Source organism: Microtus ochrogaster, assembly GCF_000317375.1.
Source record: "Microtus ochrogaster isolate Prairie Vole_2 chromosome 14 unlocalized genomic scaffold, MicOch1.0 chr14_random_1, whole genome shotgun sequence".
Taxonomy (NCBI): Eukaryota; Metazoa; Chordata; class Mammalia; order Rodentia; family Cricetidae; genus Microtus; species Microtus ochrogaster.
In genome coordinates this window covers 31,144,185-31,159,970 of record NW_004949096.1, presented here as the reverse complement: position 1 = coordinate 31,159,970, position 15,786 = coordinate 31,144,185, and the positions used below count along the sequence as shown (strand labels likewise).

Sequence of the window (15,786 nt, the reverse complement as noted above, 5' to 3'; positions counted from 1 at the left end):
TTTTCTTAACTAAAAGTATCCTGTCTGTCTTTTGCCACTGGGCTATTAGCTTTTTTCTGTAGGCCTTTCTTTACATCGCAACATCTGGCTGTAGTTGTAGCCGAGTGGCTGGCCCCTGGTGTCTTCCTCTCCTCTTCTTGCTTCCTGATCCTTCTTTTTCTCCTTCTATTCATTCTGTCTGCCAGCCCCACCTATCCTTTCTCCTGCCTTGCTACTGGCCATTCAGATCTTTACTAGACCAATCAGGTGTTAGACAGGTAAAGAAACACAGCTTCACCGTTAAACAAATGCAACATAAAGAATGCAACACATCTTTGCATCATTAAACACGTTCCACGGCATAAAAAATGCGACACATTTTAAAATAACATTCCACCAAGGGGGAGTATCTGGGCTAACAGAGTAGACCATGAGAAGGAAGAGGTGGAGAAAGGCGGTAAGAACACAACCAGCTTAGTAAACCATAAAGTCTAAGTAAAAACCAATTTTTTAAAACAGTCTTGGAAGTTGTCCAGAGCAATCTTCTGATTGTGGAAACTGAGTCAGTCACAGGATGTCCTGGTCAGACTCTGCCTTTTCCTGGGCATTTCAGTGACAGGCACTTAGCACCTAAGGTAAGGTGCTCCCTACACATTGCTTAGTGAGAACAGCAGTAAAAAACTGAGTGTATCATTACTTCAGAAGTTAAAAAAAAAAAAACATGAACAGGAAGGTTATATATCAAAGGGTTTTTAATCCTTAATTGCTTCTATAAAAATAAAAACATACAGACCAAACTACGGCCTCCAATTACAATTACAAAGTGGGGGAGTTAAGACTACAAAGGAGAAACCACACAATGGGGGGGACAGGATGAACATCACCAACAACACGGAGCGCACTGTGCCTCCAGCGGAGAGGACGAAGAACAACCACAGTGACACAAAACGTACATCCAAAGAAGTGCAGACGTGCTGGAGCTGACCGGTCTACCAAAAACTGGTCTGTTTCCAAAGACGTAGGCCAGGAAAGACCGAGAACTGTTTCCAAGTAAAAGATGGAAGACTCATGATAGCTAAAGTCAAGGTGTAACCCCAGACTAGATCCTCTGACAGAAAAAGATGATTACGTGATGATTACGTAGGCCATCACAGGGACAGAGAGAGGAACTCACTGGATACATTAAAATACTGTGTTGATGTTTAATTTCCTGAGCTTGGTGAGAGAACTGCAGTATGAGACAATGTTATTTGTAAGACGCACACACTAAACACTAGCTAGAACCGAGGAGGAGTCAGACAGTGTTTAAGAGACAGGGATGTATGACAGTGACCTCCCAAGGCTTTCCCTGGCAGTGTGGTCGCTGTCACTGCGTTACTCTATGGCATTCGGGACAGAACCGCCTAATGACACGCTTCTTAGTGTCCTCCCCAAGTAGAGCGATGTATGACTGTATCCCAGTCGCCAACTGTTCAGAAAACTGTGTGTGTGGAGGAAGGACAGAGAACAATGACGAAATGCTAAACGGAAGAATCTGGGCTGGAGAACGCTGAAGTCCTCTGTTCTAGTCCCACAACTTTCCTGTAAACGTGACATCACGTCAGAGCCACAAAAAGCAACCAAATATAACTATCCTAACAAAATCACACACACACTTTTTATTAGTGTTTTAATATACTTTCTAGAAGTAAGATGGTGTTTATCAGGGCAAGTTTCTCTCTCTCTCTCTCTCTCTCTCTCTCTCTCTCTCTCTCTCTCTCTCTCTGGAAAGTGTGAAGTTGCAAACCATAAGAAAGTGAAAAACTGAATAAAATAAAAATTTAATTATCTTCCAAGGCAGAAAGTCCTTTCTTAAATAAGTTTTCATACACTGTCAAGCTTTCCCGACTCAAGGACGGCTTCACAGTCCTAAGCGATTCCCTGAAGTGCTCTTGTTTCACTGAGGTTGCTTCCAGTCCATTCTCTTGCAGAGCAAACAAGGCAGCCTGATGACAGAGACAAGCAAGAGAGAACAGTTAATTTGCTTCAAAACTAACAATACCATCAACACTGCAGTCTGGCAGTAAACCTTTGGCCTCACGTCAGAGGAGTTCAATGCCATCACAAACATTAAGCTAGAAGTTAAGGTGCCTAAAAATCCACCCTACAGCACAGTTTTGTTTTGGTTTTGGTTTTTCGAGACAGGGTTTCTCTGTAGCTTTGGGGCCTGTCCTGGAACTAGCTCTTGTAGATCACAGTGACCTCAAACTCAGAGAGATTCGCCTGCTTCTGCTGGGATTAAAGACGTGCACCACCACAGCCTGGCTGACCACAGTTTTTTGTATATTAAAAATCTAGCTGTAAATGGGCAAACTGCAGAATAACATATACTCTGAGTCCACATATAGTTTAAGATGAGAGGTACCTTAACCTGAACATAGGAAAGTTTACACAGCACTGCTCATAAAAGAAAAGGTGACATGTTTTATGGCTCAGCAAGTCTCCTTGAAGCCATGTACATGTATGGAAGATGTAATGACAAACTTCATGGCAGAGTGTAGAAACTCAAAGTTCAAAAGCTATGAGGCGACTTAGGGCAGGAGGGGGCAGTGTTGGGTCTCCAGTGTAGAAGTGGGCAGTGAGGTGATCTTTGTGGAGCAACAGGGGACAGAGGGTAGGAAGGGGCCTAGGAAGATTCTAAAAGTCTGGTCACTTCACAATTACTCACTACTATATACTTAAGATGTATGTGTTCTTCTGAATTTTATAGTTAGTAAAGTTTACAGAGGAAAAAAACCTACAGTGACTCCTCTGCCTCAAAACAAAACAGCACAAACTTCAAACTTACCTCTTTGCAGAGGTTTCTAAGATCGGCTCCAGAGAAAAAACCCGTTTCTGCCGCTAGCTTTTCTAAGGAAACATCAGGTCCTATCGGCATGTTGCTTGTACAGACTTTTAAAATAGAAAGCCTGCCCTGGAACAAAACCAAAGACAAAATGTTTACAATCCTTAACATTCAGGTTCAACACAGATACATTAACCATTTTAAGTTCAAATTTTTTATCGTATTACAAAGTGTGTGTGTGTGTGTGTGTGTGTGTGGTGTATATGTGCAGTGTGTGTATTTGTGTGTGGTATGTGCAGTGTATATATTTGTGTGTGTTGTGTATTTGTGTATGTGTGGTGTATGCGTATAATGTATATATTTGTGTGTGTGGTGTATATGTGCAGTATATGTATTTGTGTGTGGTATGGTGTGTGCAGTGTATATATTTGTGTGTGGTGTGTATTTGTGTATGTGTGGTGTATGTGGATAATGTATATATTTGTGTGTGTGGTGTCTATGTGTAGTATATTTGTGTGGTGTGTGTAATGTGTGTGTGGGGGTTCATAATCAATTAAAATCATTCTTGCTTCTGAAAGAGAGAGATTGAGTCATCAATGGCCCACACAGTAATGGTGAAAAGCAGTTTCTTAATTATGCTTGAAGTAGCCAATCATAACCATTTCTTCTTATGGGAACAAATACCACTATCAAAACAGTCTTAGAAACAAACACATGAATTATCAGATACATTTAGAAACATCAGACATTACTTTTAAAAAAAAAATCTCTTTAAAACTTGATAAAAGCCCAAGGAAGGAAAAATTAATTCTTGGAGCCCTTCACCATCTGCGGGTTGCTCTGTGCATCTGAAGTGAAGGATTTCCTGACTGAACGCACTACAGTCCCTGCAGCCCCAAACACTGCCAGAGCCTTCAGCGCCTCCTCCATCCCAGTACACAACAGCACCCAGTGCCCTTGGCACTGCTGAGACACCGAGTCACTTCCAGGCATGCTTCCCTGAAGGCACGGACAGGCACCAATCAGAGAGAGCACGAGGCTGGACCGCGCCCATCTGGAACTCAGGCAGACACGGGTGCGCTGCTGAGTGCAGAGGAAACAGCCGTTACCTCCTGATCAGGAGGGGGGACATAGATCATCTTATCCAGTCTTCCAGGCCGCAGCAAGGCCTCATCTAAGACGTCAGGCCTATTGGTTGCCACAACGATCATGACATTCCGATGAAGAATCTCTTGGTATTCTGAGGAAAAGCATATTAATTTAACACAGAGTCATGTCAACAAACTGCTACTCATGAAAACGCTTTCAAGTAAGTCACTCATGACAAAGTGCAGTTTCAACAAGGACAACCTCTCCTCGCCATTCCAGACACCTTCTTGGTACCCACAAACAACTCCTTAATTGAAGAGCTACCTGTGTGTCTGAAAGGACAGTAGTCCTGACAGGTGTTTCTCTGTGTGAGAACTGACGGAAGGACACCTGCCTGGTGCCCAAATCCACTCAGGCCCCTGATGGACGACAACTATAAACAGACCGCTTACAAAGGCAGACTGCGTGACTAACGGGGGCCATGACAGTTCTGGAAGGTCTAGCTTTCCGTGTCCCCAAAGATGGAAATTTCATCTTTTTTTCCAGGGGCAGAAATGGTCTACCTGAGCTGCAGCTATGCAAACCCTGGATGAGAAGCAACATGTGCTTCTGTTTGAAGTGGGATTGCATGGACCCCTGGCTACCCCCAAACTCTCTACCCAACAAAAGGGATCTTAAACTTCTGCTCCCCCACTCACACCTCCCAAGTGCTGGGTTTCCCAGCACGAACCAGCACACCTGAACCAGCACCCCTGGTTTTGCATAGTGCTGGGATAGCACTCAGGGTTTGGTCAGGCACTGACCTACATACAGTCCCAAGCCCGAGAGAAGAAACAGTTCAAAGCAAGACACGACAAGGCCTAAAACCAAAATCATTCATTGAGCTGGATAATCCAAACAGTTCTCCAGTGTTTACCCCTCAAAGCAGCAAGTTTCCCAGCATGTTAATGGAAACCCCTGCATCATGAGATCAGGTTATCGTGGGCCCCTTCTAATTATAGCGTGTTTTATTCCTACTGAGTGGTTAAGATGCTCCTTCTGTGGAATAACTTAAAAATGGGAAAAAAACAGGAATATGATTATAATAAATCAGGTATTACCCACTCAGGACAAGAAACCACTCTGTTTGAAGCAGAGGCTCACAGAGGCAGAGGACTCACTAACTTCACTAGCTTTCAACTACTGAAGTGACTCAAGTACTAGTTTGTTTTGTAATTGAAGGAGGGTAAGTCCTTCTCAGGATATATTCTCATATTCATGAGAATAAATTCCTTCTCCATTAAGTAAGAGATATTTCTCATTCTTTAGAAAATAAAACTCACATCTAAGATAATTATAAGACTTTTCACTTATTCTGCCCAAATCACAATTTTTATCAGTTGTATAAAAGCCCTGAGAAGTCAATGACATCCTATAACCCTCCAGAAGATGGATCCAGCCTAGGAAATGCAGTCGTGTGGGAATGCTACCTAATTCTGGCCTGGGATTATGGTGCACCCTGGCTAAAGAAGAGCCCCAGCTCCTGGTATTTACCCTGGTGGTCTGATTTACTCCCTCTTCTCTCTACCGTCCTAACTCCCACACCATCGAGCTCATTCAGCAGAACTGAAAGAACTCGCTCCCGAGCATCACATCCCAAGGTGCCGACTGAGCGAGACCCCAAGACTGAGTCAATTTCATCCAAAAACACAAGCGCTGGAGTATTGGCTCTTGCTTGTCGAAATACCTTAGTGAGGGGAAAAAAAACATAACGTCACACGCCATCCGGTGACTATTTTCACTTTGCTATCTGCAAACATTAAAACAGAAAAATGAAGACTCTAAGTGCTTAAGACCTGGGAAATTAGTAAATAAAAAAGTCAGTGATAGATAGTCATTAAAAGTTGTCTTATTTAAAGATATTTAACATGGAAGTGATAATGCTCTTTTCTTTTAAAACAGGATTTCATTATGTAGCCTGGGCTGGCCTGGAACTCGCAGAAATCTGTCTGTCCTGAGCACTAGAATAAAAGGCATATGCCACCACACCTACCTGATAACAAATATTTAACTTTAAAAACCGAGAGAGATGGCTCAGGGGGCTAAGGGTGCTTACTGCTCTTACAGAGGCCCTGAGTTCAGTGGCTAGTATGTACCCAAACTGGCGACTCATAATTCCCTGCAACTCCAGTTCCAGGGGAATCCAGCATCCTCTCTGGCCTATGTGAGCACCTGCACACAAGTGCACATGCCACACATGGGCACACACATGTGCAATGATTTTTAAAAACTAAAAATAAAGTTTAAAAAAGGTAAAACTTCAGATTAACAAAACCTTACCTCAACATTATTCAAAACCAGAGAAAAGAAATACATAAAACAGTAGCAGTGGGTGGAAGAATTATGGGGAAGAGGGCTCTTATTTTAAACTTAAGCATGTATAACTTTTACCACTGGGGAAAAGACAATACTTAAAAACAAACAAACCTGAGACAAGACTTTCTCCGAATCTCCAACGTAAGGTGAAAAGAGGTCGGCTCCGCTCACTGACACAAAAGAGCAGTGGCAGCTTGTGGCCAGGGCCCTCACCAGAGTGGTCTTAGCACATCCAGGGGGGCCATAGAGGAGAAGGCCAGTTGGCTGTTTCAGACCCATCCTAGCAAACGCCTGAGGGAACTTCAGAGGCCACTCAACACACTGTCAACAGGCAGAGAGACAGAGATGTTAGCATACCGGGCACTTCCCAAATCCCTCCCCTCATCGGGCAGTCCCAGAGCGGGCTGAGCTGAAATAGCCTCCTGTCCTCAGCAGCCCAAGAACCCAGGTCCCTACTACTTGGTTCCATCTGCACCCAATGGCATTCACTTGGGGTACCAAGCTATGCCTGAACATTCTCCCAACAGTTCTCTGTGGCTTTTCTCTTTAAACTTTTAATTATCTTTAAATTTGTGTTGTCTGGGTCTGCATATATGTCTGTGTATCGTGTGTATGCCTGGTCCCTGCAGAGGTCAGAAGTCACTGGGTCCCCTAGAACTGGAGTTATGATGGTTGTGAGTCACCATACGGGTGCTGGGACCTGAATCTGGTCCTTTGTAAGAGCAACAAGTACTCTTAACTGCCGAGCCATCTCTTCACTCTCCTGTGGCCAGTCTCTATCTCTCTAACCTTACCTCAAATTACCTGCTTGGTCCCCAAGGACCCTGAGCGGAAAAGCACCCCTTCTCCCAGCCACAGCCTGTACTGCCTTCCACTGTACTTAGACCATTTAGAGTTGATTACTATTCTTTTCCCATGTTGGGTTGGTCACCCTGTTCCCGCTACAGAATCAGCAGAGTTCACATCTCAATCCTCAAGACCCAGAGTAACACTTGCCTACAGCAGGCACTCAATAAATGTTACTGAACAGTGAAGAAGTCCTAAATGCTCGAAGGGAAATAGCTTTACGATCATTTTACAGACTCGGAGACTCAGGCCTATGAAAGTTAGCCGTGACTGGTGAGTGTCCAACTTAGTGCTGGTGAGGTGGCAGGACCAACAGTGACCTCAAGGAAGAAGGGTGGCAGGTGAGAGCTTTGTTCCAAGGGAGACAGACTTTTAAACTAACTAGGCCAAAACAGGCACCCCAAGGAGAAGGGATACTACAAACAGAGGTGCATGAAGCCATCGAACTGACTGTCCCAGCAGTGAGCAGAAGCAATGGAGGTCAAGTGGGGGTGGACCACAGTGGGCCCTGCAAGCTCTAACTGACAATGCAGAAATATGTAGAGTGCTCTGGAAAGGAAGGACACTGACACAGGGCGATCAGTCAGGTCAGAAATCTCTTGCAATGATTTAGGCCACAAAAATCCAAAAGGCTGGATGTACCACAGGCAATGAAGACAGCAAGACAGAGCAGTCACTGAAAGATGAGGAACTGCATCTCACAAAGTTCTGGCACCATACTTCTGACGGGAAACTGCTTGCTGGCTGACCGCAGCCACCCTGACAGGGAATCTTGGGTGTGGAGGTAGCGTTTTTTCAAGACGGAGTCTCACTATGTAGTACTGGCTGTCTCAAAGTCAGAAATTCAACTGCCTCTGTCTCTCGAGTGCTAGGATTAAAGGCATGTGCCCTACACCTGACATTAACTGGACCATAGACATGTCACATTGGCATCCCTGTGGTTATCTAGCAGACAGATAGCTAAGCAGTCCTGATGACCTCAGGAAAAGTCTATTCAAGACTTTTCAAGTAAAGACGAAAACGGTCTTAGACACCGTGACAATCACCTTGGACTACAGAAAGGATGTCTAGGGCTGGAGAGATGGCTCAGTGGTCAAGAGCACATGCTGCTCTTGCAAAGGACCTTCCTAGGTTTGGCTCTCAGAACCTACATGGTGGCTCACAACCATCCATACTCCAATCCCAGGGCGTCTGACACCCTGGTCTGTATGTGATGACCATATACACACGCAGCCAAAATACTAATAGGCATAAAATAAAAGTAATTTTTAAAAAAGATGTCCATGAGTCTCTAAGAGCACCAATATCTCAGGGAAAGGAGAAGAGAGCCCAGAAAGGCAGGAAGTGCCACAGCCAGGCTAACAGAACAAAACAAAGGGGCATGGCTGATGTCTTTTAGGCATGAATTTAGGACTGTGAAATAAGACAAGCCCATGGGAAAGGCTCACCACAGCTTCAACCCCAGCCCCCAGGAGGAATAGCACAGTCAAATGTTGGATCTGTTCAGGGCAGACAGTAGTTTGGACAGCTGGTTGTATCCACAGATGCAGAACAATGGAAACACTGGCCAAACGTTCTCATTTACAGGCTCAAACTACAGTGGCAAAGGAATGACTGACAGCCTGCATGTCTCAAAAGTTAAAGCATTTACTATCCAGCTTGTCACGGGAGTTCTGCCGACCTGTGTTCTAGATGAGAATGAAATCCTCAAAGCAAAAGTTTTTAGAGAGGGTTAAGATGGAGAATCACAGAAACTAGATTTGATGTCTGCAGAGCAAAATTCAGGTAAGATGGCAAGTGCATCTGATTGCGGCATTTCCATTAAAGACACACAACGCTACCATGGGACTCAGCCGGACAAGCTGATTAATAACCGTTACCTGCTTTAACTTCAGCTTCACATCGTCAAGTCCCCCTATCTGCTCCCAGCCAACAGGCTTGATGTCCATCAGCCCAATAGAACTTCGAAATGATGAGGGCTGAATCTTTTTCAAAGCGTCAAGAAAGTCCGTTTCGTCAATCTGAGGACCGTCCTGGTTCTGAAGAAACCCCAAGAGAAAAATCAAGCCAAAAATTAGGCAGGCTTTTGCTATAGCATACACACATAACAACCTAAAGAAAAAAAATCTCTCTCTTTTGAATGTATAAATCTAATTACCACTAGTCTCAAGTTCAAGCATCTCAGACAATCATGTCCTCAAAGTGGAATTGCTGAGCTCACAAGACGCAAGGCCTAAATTCAGACAGCTATAGCTGTTAAGGGACTCTCCTCTCAGGAAGCCACAGCCACTCCTGCCCTTCTGGCTACAGGAAGCTATTCTCCCCAGACGACTCTAACAAACTTTTAAGTCTGCCAGGATGTGACAGGAAGAAATGATACTCAACATTGTGTTGATTAAATTTCTTCAAACTAGAGTGAAATCAAGGAAATAACAAGTAGAAAGACATCGGTGTTTGCGACTTCCTATAAACGCTGTTCTGAGTAAGAACACAGAGGAGAGGCCATCTTCACACTTCAAAGCATCTCCTCGTACTACAGCTCCACGGAGGAACCGTTCAGTATTCAGTTCATAACACCAACAAGCAGCTGAGGGGCCTCATGCTCCACATGGTAAACACACAATCCTGACTATGTACTGTTCCCATCAGGGACGTATACCTGGAATCTGACCATTCTACAAGATAACCCAAATCACTCATGTGAAAGTCACAAATCTCAGATTAAAAAAAAAAAAATCCTCAAGTGGCCCCTATAAAACAAAAAACATGCCCATACACAAACACAAGTGCACACAGACAGACAGACAGACACACAGACACACACACACGATGGACAAGAGAGTATGATAATACTAATTTAGCAATATGTTAAAAATTATGGATCTGGATAAAGGGCCTGTTTAAAATTCTCTGTAACTGTTTTGGAACTTTCCAACAAAATTAAAATGATTTCAAAAATAAAAAGTTAAAAAGAAACCTAACAGGAAGCGACTTTTAGAGCAGCTAAGCAGACTGATGATATTTGCTGGTGTTTTACCGTCTGTGCCTGTATCTTTCCTGTCAGGTTGCTGCTCTCAGCTGTCTCTGAACCTTCTCTCCATATGAGAATAACGGGCCTGAAGTCCTTTCCCTAGTCATGTCTGCAAGTTTACCTATCTCTCCATCTCCAAATGTTCAAAGTCATGCCCTTATTGGCTCTTTTCGTTATACTCAAAGGCCATCTTCCCCTAACATTAGGTATTAATTACGATTTTCTTGATCATCCCAGTGAAGCACAATTTTGGTTTGCTCAAAGCTTCTTTGATGGGGTGGGGGTAAGTGTAGGGGATGGGAGGAGGGTAGGGAGTGGGAACTGGGATTGGTGTGTAAAAATATAGTTTGTTTTCTTTTTTAAAAAAATAAAATAAATTTAAAATAAATTAAATGAAAAAAAGCTTCTTATGTTCATTTCCATTTTACCTATATTATTGTTAAGTAATTTGCCTTCATATCAAATGTTAGCAGCTTTCATATCTAAGGTGATATTTTGGGCAAAGTTCACTTTCTTTATACTTGGTTCTCCTATTGAGTTTCAGTCGTGGGTTTGACAGGGAAACATTCTGACAAACTTTGGCCAGCTGATTTTGCCATTCAGGTGCATTTGTTCTATTGTTGATGAGAAGACTCACGGAACACATAACCACCGTTTTCTGTTTTGTTTCTTCGCTTTACTGGCTTGCGGTCTTAGACTCTGGGCACGGAATAGTCATTAATTGTAGATATCACACCTAGCATTTGAAGATCTCCCTTCACCACTGCACACCCTCCACTTCATCTGACTCTCTGCGTCCCTGCAGGCATATATATCCTTTCATCTTCTGAATTCATTAAACTGTGTTCCTGATTCCTTAATTGGACTATTTTAGAAAAACTTTAATGGATTCCTTGTCTGCCCTGGTACAGAGCCTCTCACCTGCCTAGTGGGAGAAGAGAGATGAGCCAGATCTTCCCAGACGTCTCTGCCCCTTCTTCCCTCCACTTCCCTTGGGTTGTTTCTGAACTCAGCCATCACCAATAGAGACTAGACCCCTCCTCAACAGCAGAGAGTGGCTGGTCCACCTAAGCCAGAGACGCTTAAGATGAAGCCTAGAACTTCAATGCGAGGAAATCTAAATTCGCCTCCCCACCCCTCTTTGGAACTCTCGCCCCTTCCCACAAAGGACACACATTCTCACACCTCTACACAGGATCTCATTAAAACTCTAGGCAGTTTGATACCAAATCCATTAAGATGGGGACTCAGAAGTGCATCTAACTTCTTCCCACCTTAGAATGAAAATAGTGCAAAATTAGGAAAGATATAAATTATTTAGTTGAAAATAATTTAGGATGCTATGAACGACATTGAAATGTCCCAGAATCCTCAGCTGTTGAAACTATTGTTTGCCGAAGAGGTTTAGAGACTCCAGTTATCAGATACTAAATGACTTGATTTTTAAATTAACAGTATTAAAAATATTACATTTAAGATCATCGTAAATATTTTTAAAGTAATTATAAATTCAAAATTTGAAAATCAGTGACAATCTTGAATAAATACAATTCCAAGTATTCAATTTCTCTTGGATTAGAAAACTTCATTTCTCCCTAGACATTTATCAATAATAAAGAAAAAAAAAAAACCAGTCTCTTGGCAATGAAGAAATCTTACAGATAACATCTTATTCTAGAAATCAAACGCTGAAGTTAATCGTCGGTGGCTAAAATTCTTGCTGTGGTATCATGGCTGTGGATTATTTCTAAATGTTTTAGAAAGACATGCACACATGTAAACTCAAGCACACAAGAAAGAAAATGAGAAGTAATCGAGAAGATGTCATGACTGGAGCATCCAGGGGAAAGCTATACAAAAGCTCTTAGTCCTGCGTTTGCACCTTTCTGTCGAAGTCTCAGGTGGCTGCTTAAAAAATTTCAATTAAAATCTGTCAGATTCTCCTGAGGGGCAATATCTTTCCTGCTGGTCTGGCTCTAGCCCTAGGGAGTTCCTGTGGCAGCGACGAAAATCCACTGAAGAAACTGCCTGGAAGACTCAGCCATTTCCTCATCTTCAATCATATGTTTATACAGCACTGAGATGCAAATTCATATACATACGTTCACATACAACACACACACATACACACACACAGAAGCAGCCGTGGAGACTGCCAACCATGCCAAGGAACGTACTGTACTTACCACTTCTTTAACCCCAAGTGAATTTGTCGTATCACCAGGAAAGATGAACACGGCTGGTCATACGTTAACACATCTTACCTTCTCATTCTTAAGAAGGGCACACATGGCAGCCTCCCTACAGAGCGCGGTCAGGTCAGCACCAACGTAGCCAACTGTCATTTCTGCCAGGAGACCCAAGTCAATGTGACTGGAGACGGGCATCTTGGAAGTAATCACTTGCAGAATTGTCTCTCTTTGTTTAAGTGTGGGAGCCCCAATGACGACCTACAGGTAAAGCAAAACATAGAAAAATTAAAACGATACAACTTAAACCCTTTCTTTAAAAGCATCCTCACAAATCTGCCCGTCTGCATCTGCCTCCCGAGTGCCAGGATTAAAGGCATGTGCCACCACCGCCCGGCAAGGGTCTCTTTTGTAATAACACTCTCATAACTATCCTTTATGGTCACATCTAGGAGAAGGGATCCTCAACTGAGGAATTTTCTCAATCAAATTGGCCTATGGGCATGTCTGCAGTGTTTTCTTAATCGCTAATACGTAATTCTGGAACTTGTATCACGACCTTTTAGCACACCTTAGATTCTGAATATAAGAAAATACTAATTCCCTAATGGACCAACAGAGGCTGGGAATTTGATCAATGAAAATTATATATTTCACTGAAGTTCTGACTGACAAGGATCAAACAATAGGCCAGATCATCCAGGTCCTTGCTCTTTGGGAGAAGGGCCTTTAATAAGATGGTGCAAGGAAGAAACCCACTCTCGGGCTCAAAAGAGTTAAGCGAAAGTATGCAATTGCTACCTCTCTGCAGAGTCCTATCACAAAATTCACGTATTGCTTAATTACTAGTTATTCTAACTATTCCTTAGCTATAAAAAAAAATCACTTGAAGACCAAAACTCATAAGACAAGGCAGCTGTGAATATTCAACTTTCTTGACAACCCAGGAAGTCAACTGTAGAACAGGAAGCTGGTACCTTGACACGGAATGAATATATTAAGAGGCTGATGTCTGTTTTTGTTTGCCTTTCCTGCCTTCTCTTACTGTGACTAGGTTTTCATTCCAAAGCTGTTTCAGTTGAATATGCTTGCAACAGGCTGAGCTACCTGAAGACTTAACATAAACATTAGCAAAACAAAGCTAATGACCACCCCGCCTCCCAGAATGATCTGACTCTAGAATAAGCGGGCTCTGGTTCACCCTGCCTGACCCAGCTGTCCAAAAAGGTGAGCTTCGAGGGACCAGGGGCTCTTAACCAAAGCGGGCTATTTACCTCTCTGTCAAACCGCCCGGGCCTGCGCAGCGCTGGGTCTAACTCATCTGGCCGGTTGGTGGCTCCTACAACCACAACCTCCCGGTCCCCATGGATGCCGTCCAGCAGCGTCAGCACCTGGGCCACTACCCGGTTCTCGGGGGCTCGCCGCGAGCCGCCTCTCCGGGGACACAGGGCATCCACCTCGTCCAGAAAGAGGAGGCTGGGCCCGCGGCTGGCCAGTTCCCGAGCGCGCTGGAAGACGCGCCGCACGTTCTCCTCGGTCTCCCCGGGCCGGGCTCCCTGCAGCGCCGGGGCGCTCACCGCCAGCAGCTCGGCCCCCGCCTCGCGCGCCACCGCCCGCACCAGCTGGGTCTTGCCCACTCCCGGGGGTCCAGCCAGGAGCACCCCGCGGGGCACCGCCAGCCCAAGCGCGCCTAGGGCGAGCGGGTAGCACAGCGGCAGGCGGAGCAGCTCCCGCAGGGAGGCGGCCGTCTCCGACAGGCCCCCAAGGATCACCTCCTCCGGGGGCTCGACCTGGGGTGGCGGTTTGTCGCTGAGCGTGAAGCGGGTGTGCGGTGTGACCAAGCCGGCGGGCTCAGGGTCGGGCGTCCCGCCCACCACGTGCAGCGCGGCGACGGGGCCGGGGATGCCAGGCGGGGTGGCCACCACGTGTCCCCGCGACACCGGCCGGTGGCGCAGCAGCTCGTGCGCTACCTCCAGCACCGCATCAGGGCTTGGGGTTCCCGCCTGCGGTCGCAGCACCGGCCACACCGCGACCCGCCGCAGCGGCGGACAGGGCACCGGCTGCAAGCTGTCCAGACTGATTTTCCCCGCCGCCACCTCGGCCCCGGGGCTCGCGCACTGCGGGTCTAGCTGCACAAAGCCGTCCGCCCCGTCGCGCCGGGGCCAGGCCGTGCAGAGGCAGCAGCCGCCGGAGGGCAACGTGATCCTCAGCGGCGAGCCCAAGCGTGCGCCCAGGCTGCGGAAGGTGGCCGGCCCCAGGCGGCAGCGCTGGGTGCCCCGGTCCCGGGGATCCACCGGCAGCAGCTTCAAAAGCTGTCCGTCGGGAAAGGGCCCCGAGTCCGGAGCCATGATTAGGAGAAGCACGCCCGGGAGAGCCCGGCAGCAATTCTACCCGGGTGCCGGATGCAGGCAGTGCGCATGCGCCATGAAAGGACAAGCGTCTGATTGACGGTCGAAAGGGCTTATGGGAAAGTGAAAAGGCTGGGGCTCCATAAAGTTTCCAGAACCCGCGCTGTCCCTTCCGCAGCCTTCAGAGGCGGTGAGAACTGGCATCTGACAGACGCAAAGCCACACTAGGGCATAAACACGTACCTTGGCTGCTACATCAGTGTCAGGTCTCTGCCTTCTGAATTTCCAATAAGAGTTTGCATTTTTGTGAAGTAAAGATAAAACTGTGGGAGGAGGGGACAGGCTGCTGAGGTGTAAATAAATTACCTGTCAAGTTAATCGTGATGGCCACACCTTATGAAATTTATTTTATTCTCGTTCCAAAAAGCTCATAGCGTCTAGACATGGGAAAGAATACCTAATATAAGACATAATAACCGTCTTCAATTTGTAAAGGGGCGGATGTGAAAGTTGGCGTCCATGTGGATGGCTGTGGTATAGAACTGACCAGAAAATGAAAGTTTAATGGGATGATCTCAAGAGGTTTTCTCTGCGTATTTTAGCACGGTTGCGTGAAAGGTAGAGTCAGTGCCAATGCCAACAGAGGGAAGTATACACGAGGAGACTATTAGAACCGCTCAAACCTTACAGATGGCTGCATTGATTTAGCAGAGGTGGAGGCTATGCTAGTAGGGATATGAGGTGGAGGAGAGTACGTGCTGTTTTGTATTGCGTGGAAAAGTTAATCTCATTCAAGGTCAAACTATAAAGTCCTCTGACCTTAGCCAGGACACACACAGCTTCCCCACGGGAACACCCACTCGTGTCCTTATGTCACAATTATCAACAAGGGGTTCTGTTGCTAGGCCTTCAACTCTTCGCTCATCCTCAGGAGAACTGCAGATGTCTCCCAGTCAGCCAGAAAATCCATCCTGCCCCTTTAAGTCAGACCATTCTTCAGTGTCTTGTTTCAACCATTTGTACATCCGAATTTATCATACCTACAATGACAAAGTCTTGTAGAAAACCACTCTAAGCTGGGTGTGGTGGCTCACACTTGTATCCCAACATTTGGGAACCTACCAA

At 45.5% G+C, this 15,786-nt stretch overlaps 1 protein-coding gene across 1 annotated transcript; it reads right to left on the bottom strand.

Moving 5' to 3' along the window:
- Nucleotides 1–743: 743 nt before the first annotated feature.
- Spata5l1 (spermatogenesis associated 5 like 1) lies at nucleotides 744–14,807 on the bottom strand. Its single transcript, XM_005364379.3, has 8 exons — nucleotides 13,588–14,807; nucleotides 12,389–12,574; nucleotides 8,974–9,132; nucleotides 6,359–6,568; nucleotides 5,426–5,618; nucleotides 3,913–4,043; nucleotides 2,807–2,932; nucleotides 744–1,964 (listed from the first exon to the last, which is right to left on the bottom strand). Exons 1-8 carry the CDS (start codon nucleotides 14,659–14,661, stop codon nucleotides 1,800–1,802), a joined length of 2,244 nt encoding a protein of 747 aa, XP_005364436.1. The 5' UTR covers nucleotides 14,662–14,807; the 3' UTR covers nucleotides 744–1,799.
- Between the last annotated feature and the right edge of the window lie 979 nt (nucleotides 14,808–15,786).

Coding starts and splice junctions, on each gene's coding strand:
- Spata5l1 (XM_005364379.3), bottom strand. CDS start 14,661: ATGGCTCCGGACTCGGGGCCCTTTCCCGACGGACAGCTTTTGAAGCTG. Junction 6,569..8,973: donor TGAAGCTGAAGTTAAAGCAG/GTAACGGTTATT, acceptor GCCTGTTGACAG/TGTGTTGAGTGGCCTCTGAA. Junction 5,619..6,358: donor CGGAGAAAGTCTTGTCTCAG/GTTTGTTTGTTT, acceptor CCCCTCACTAAG/GTATTTCGACAAGCAAGAGC.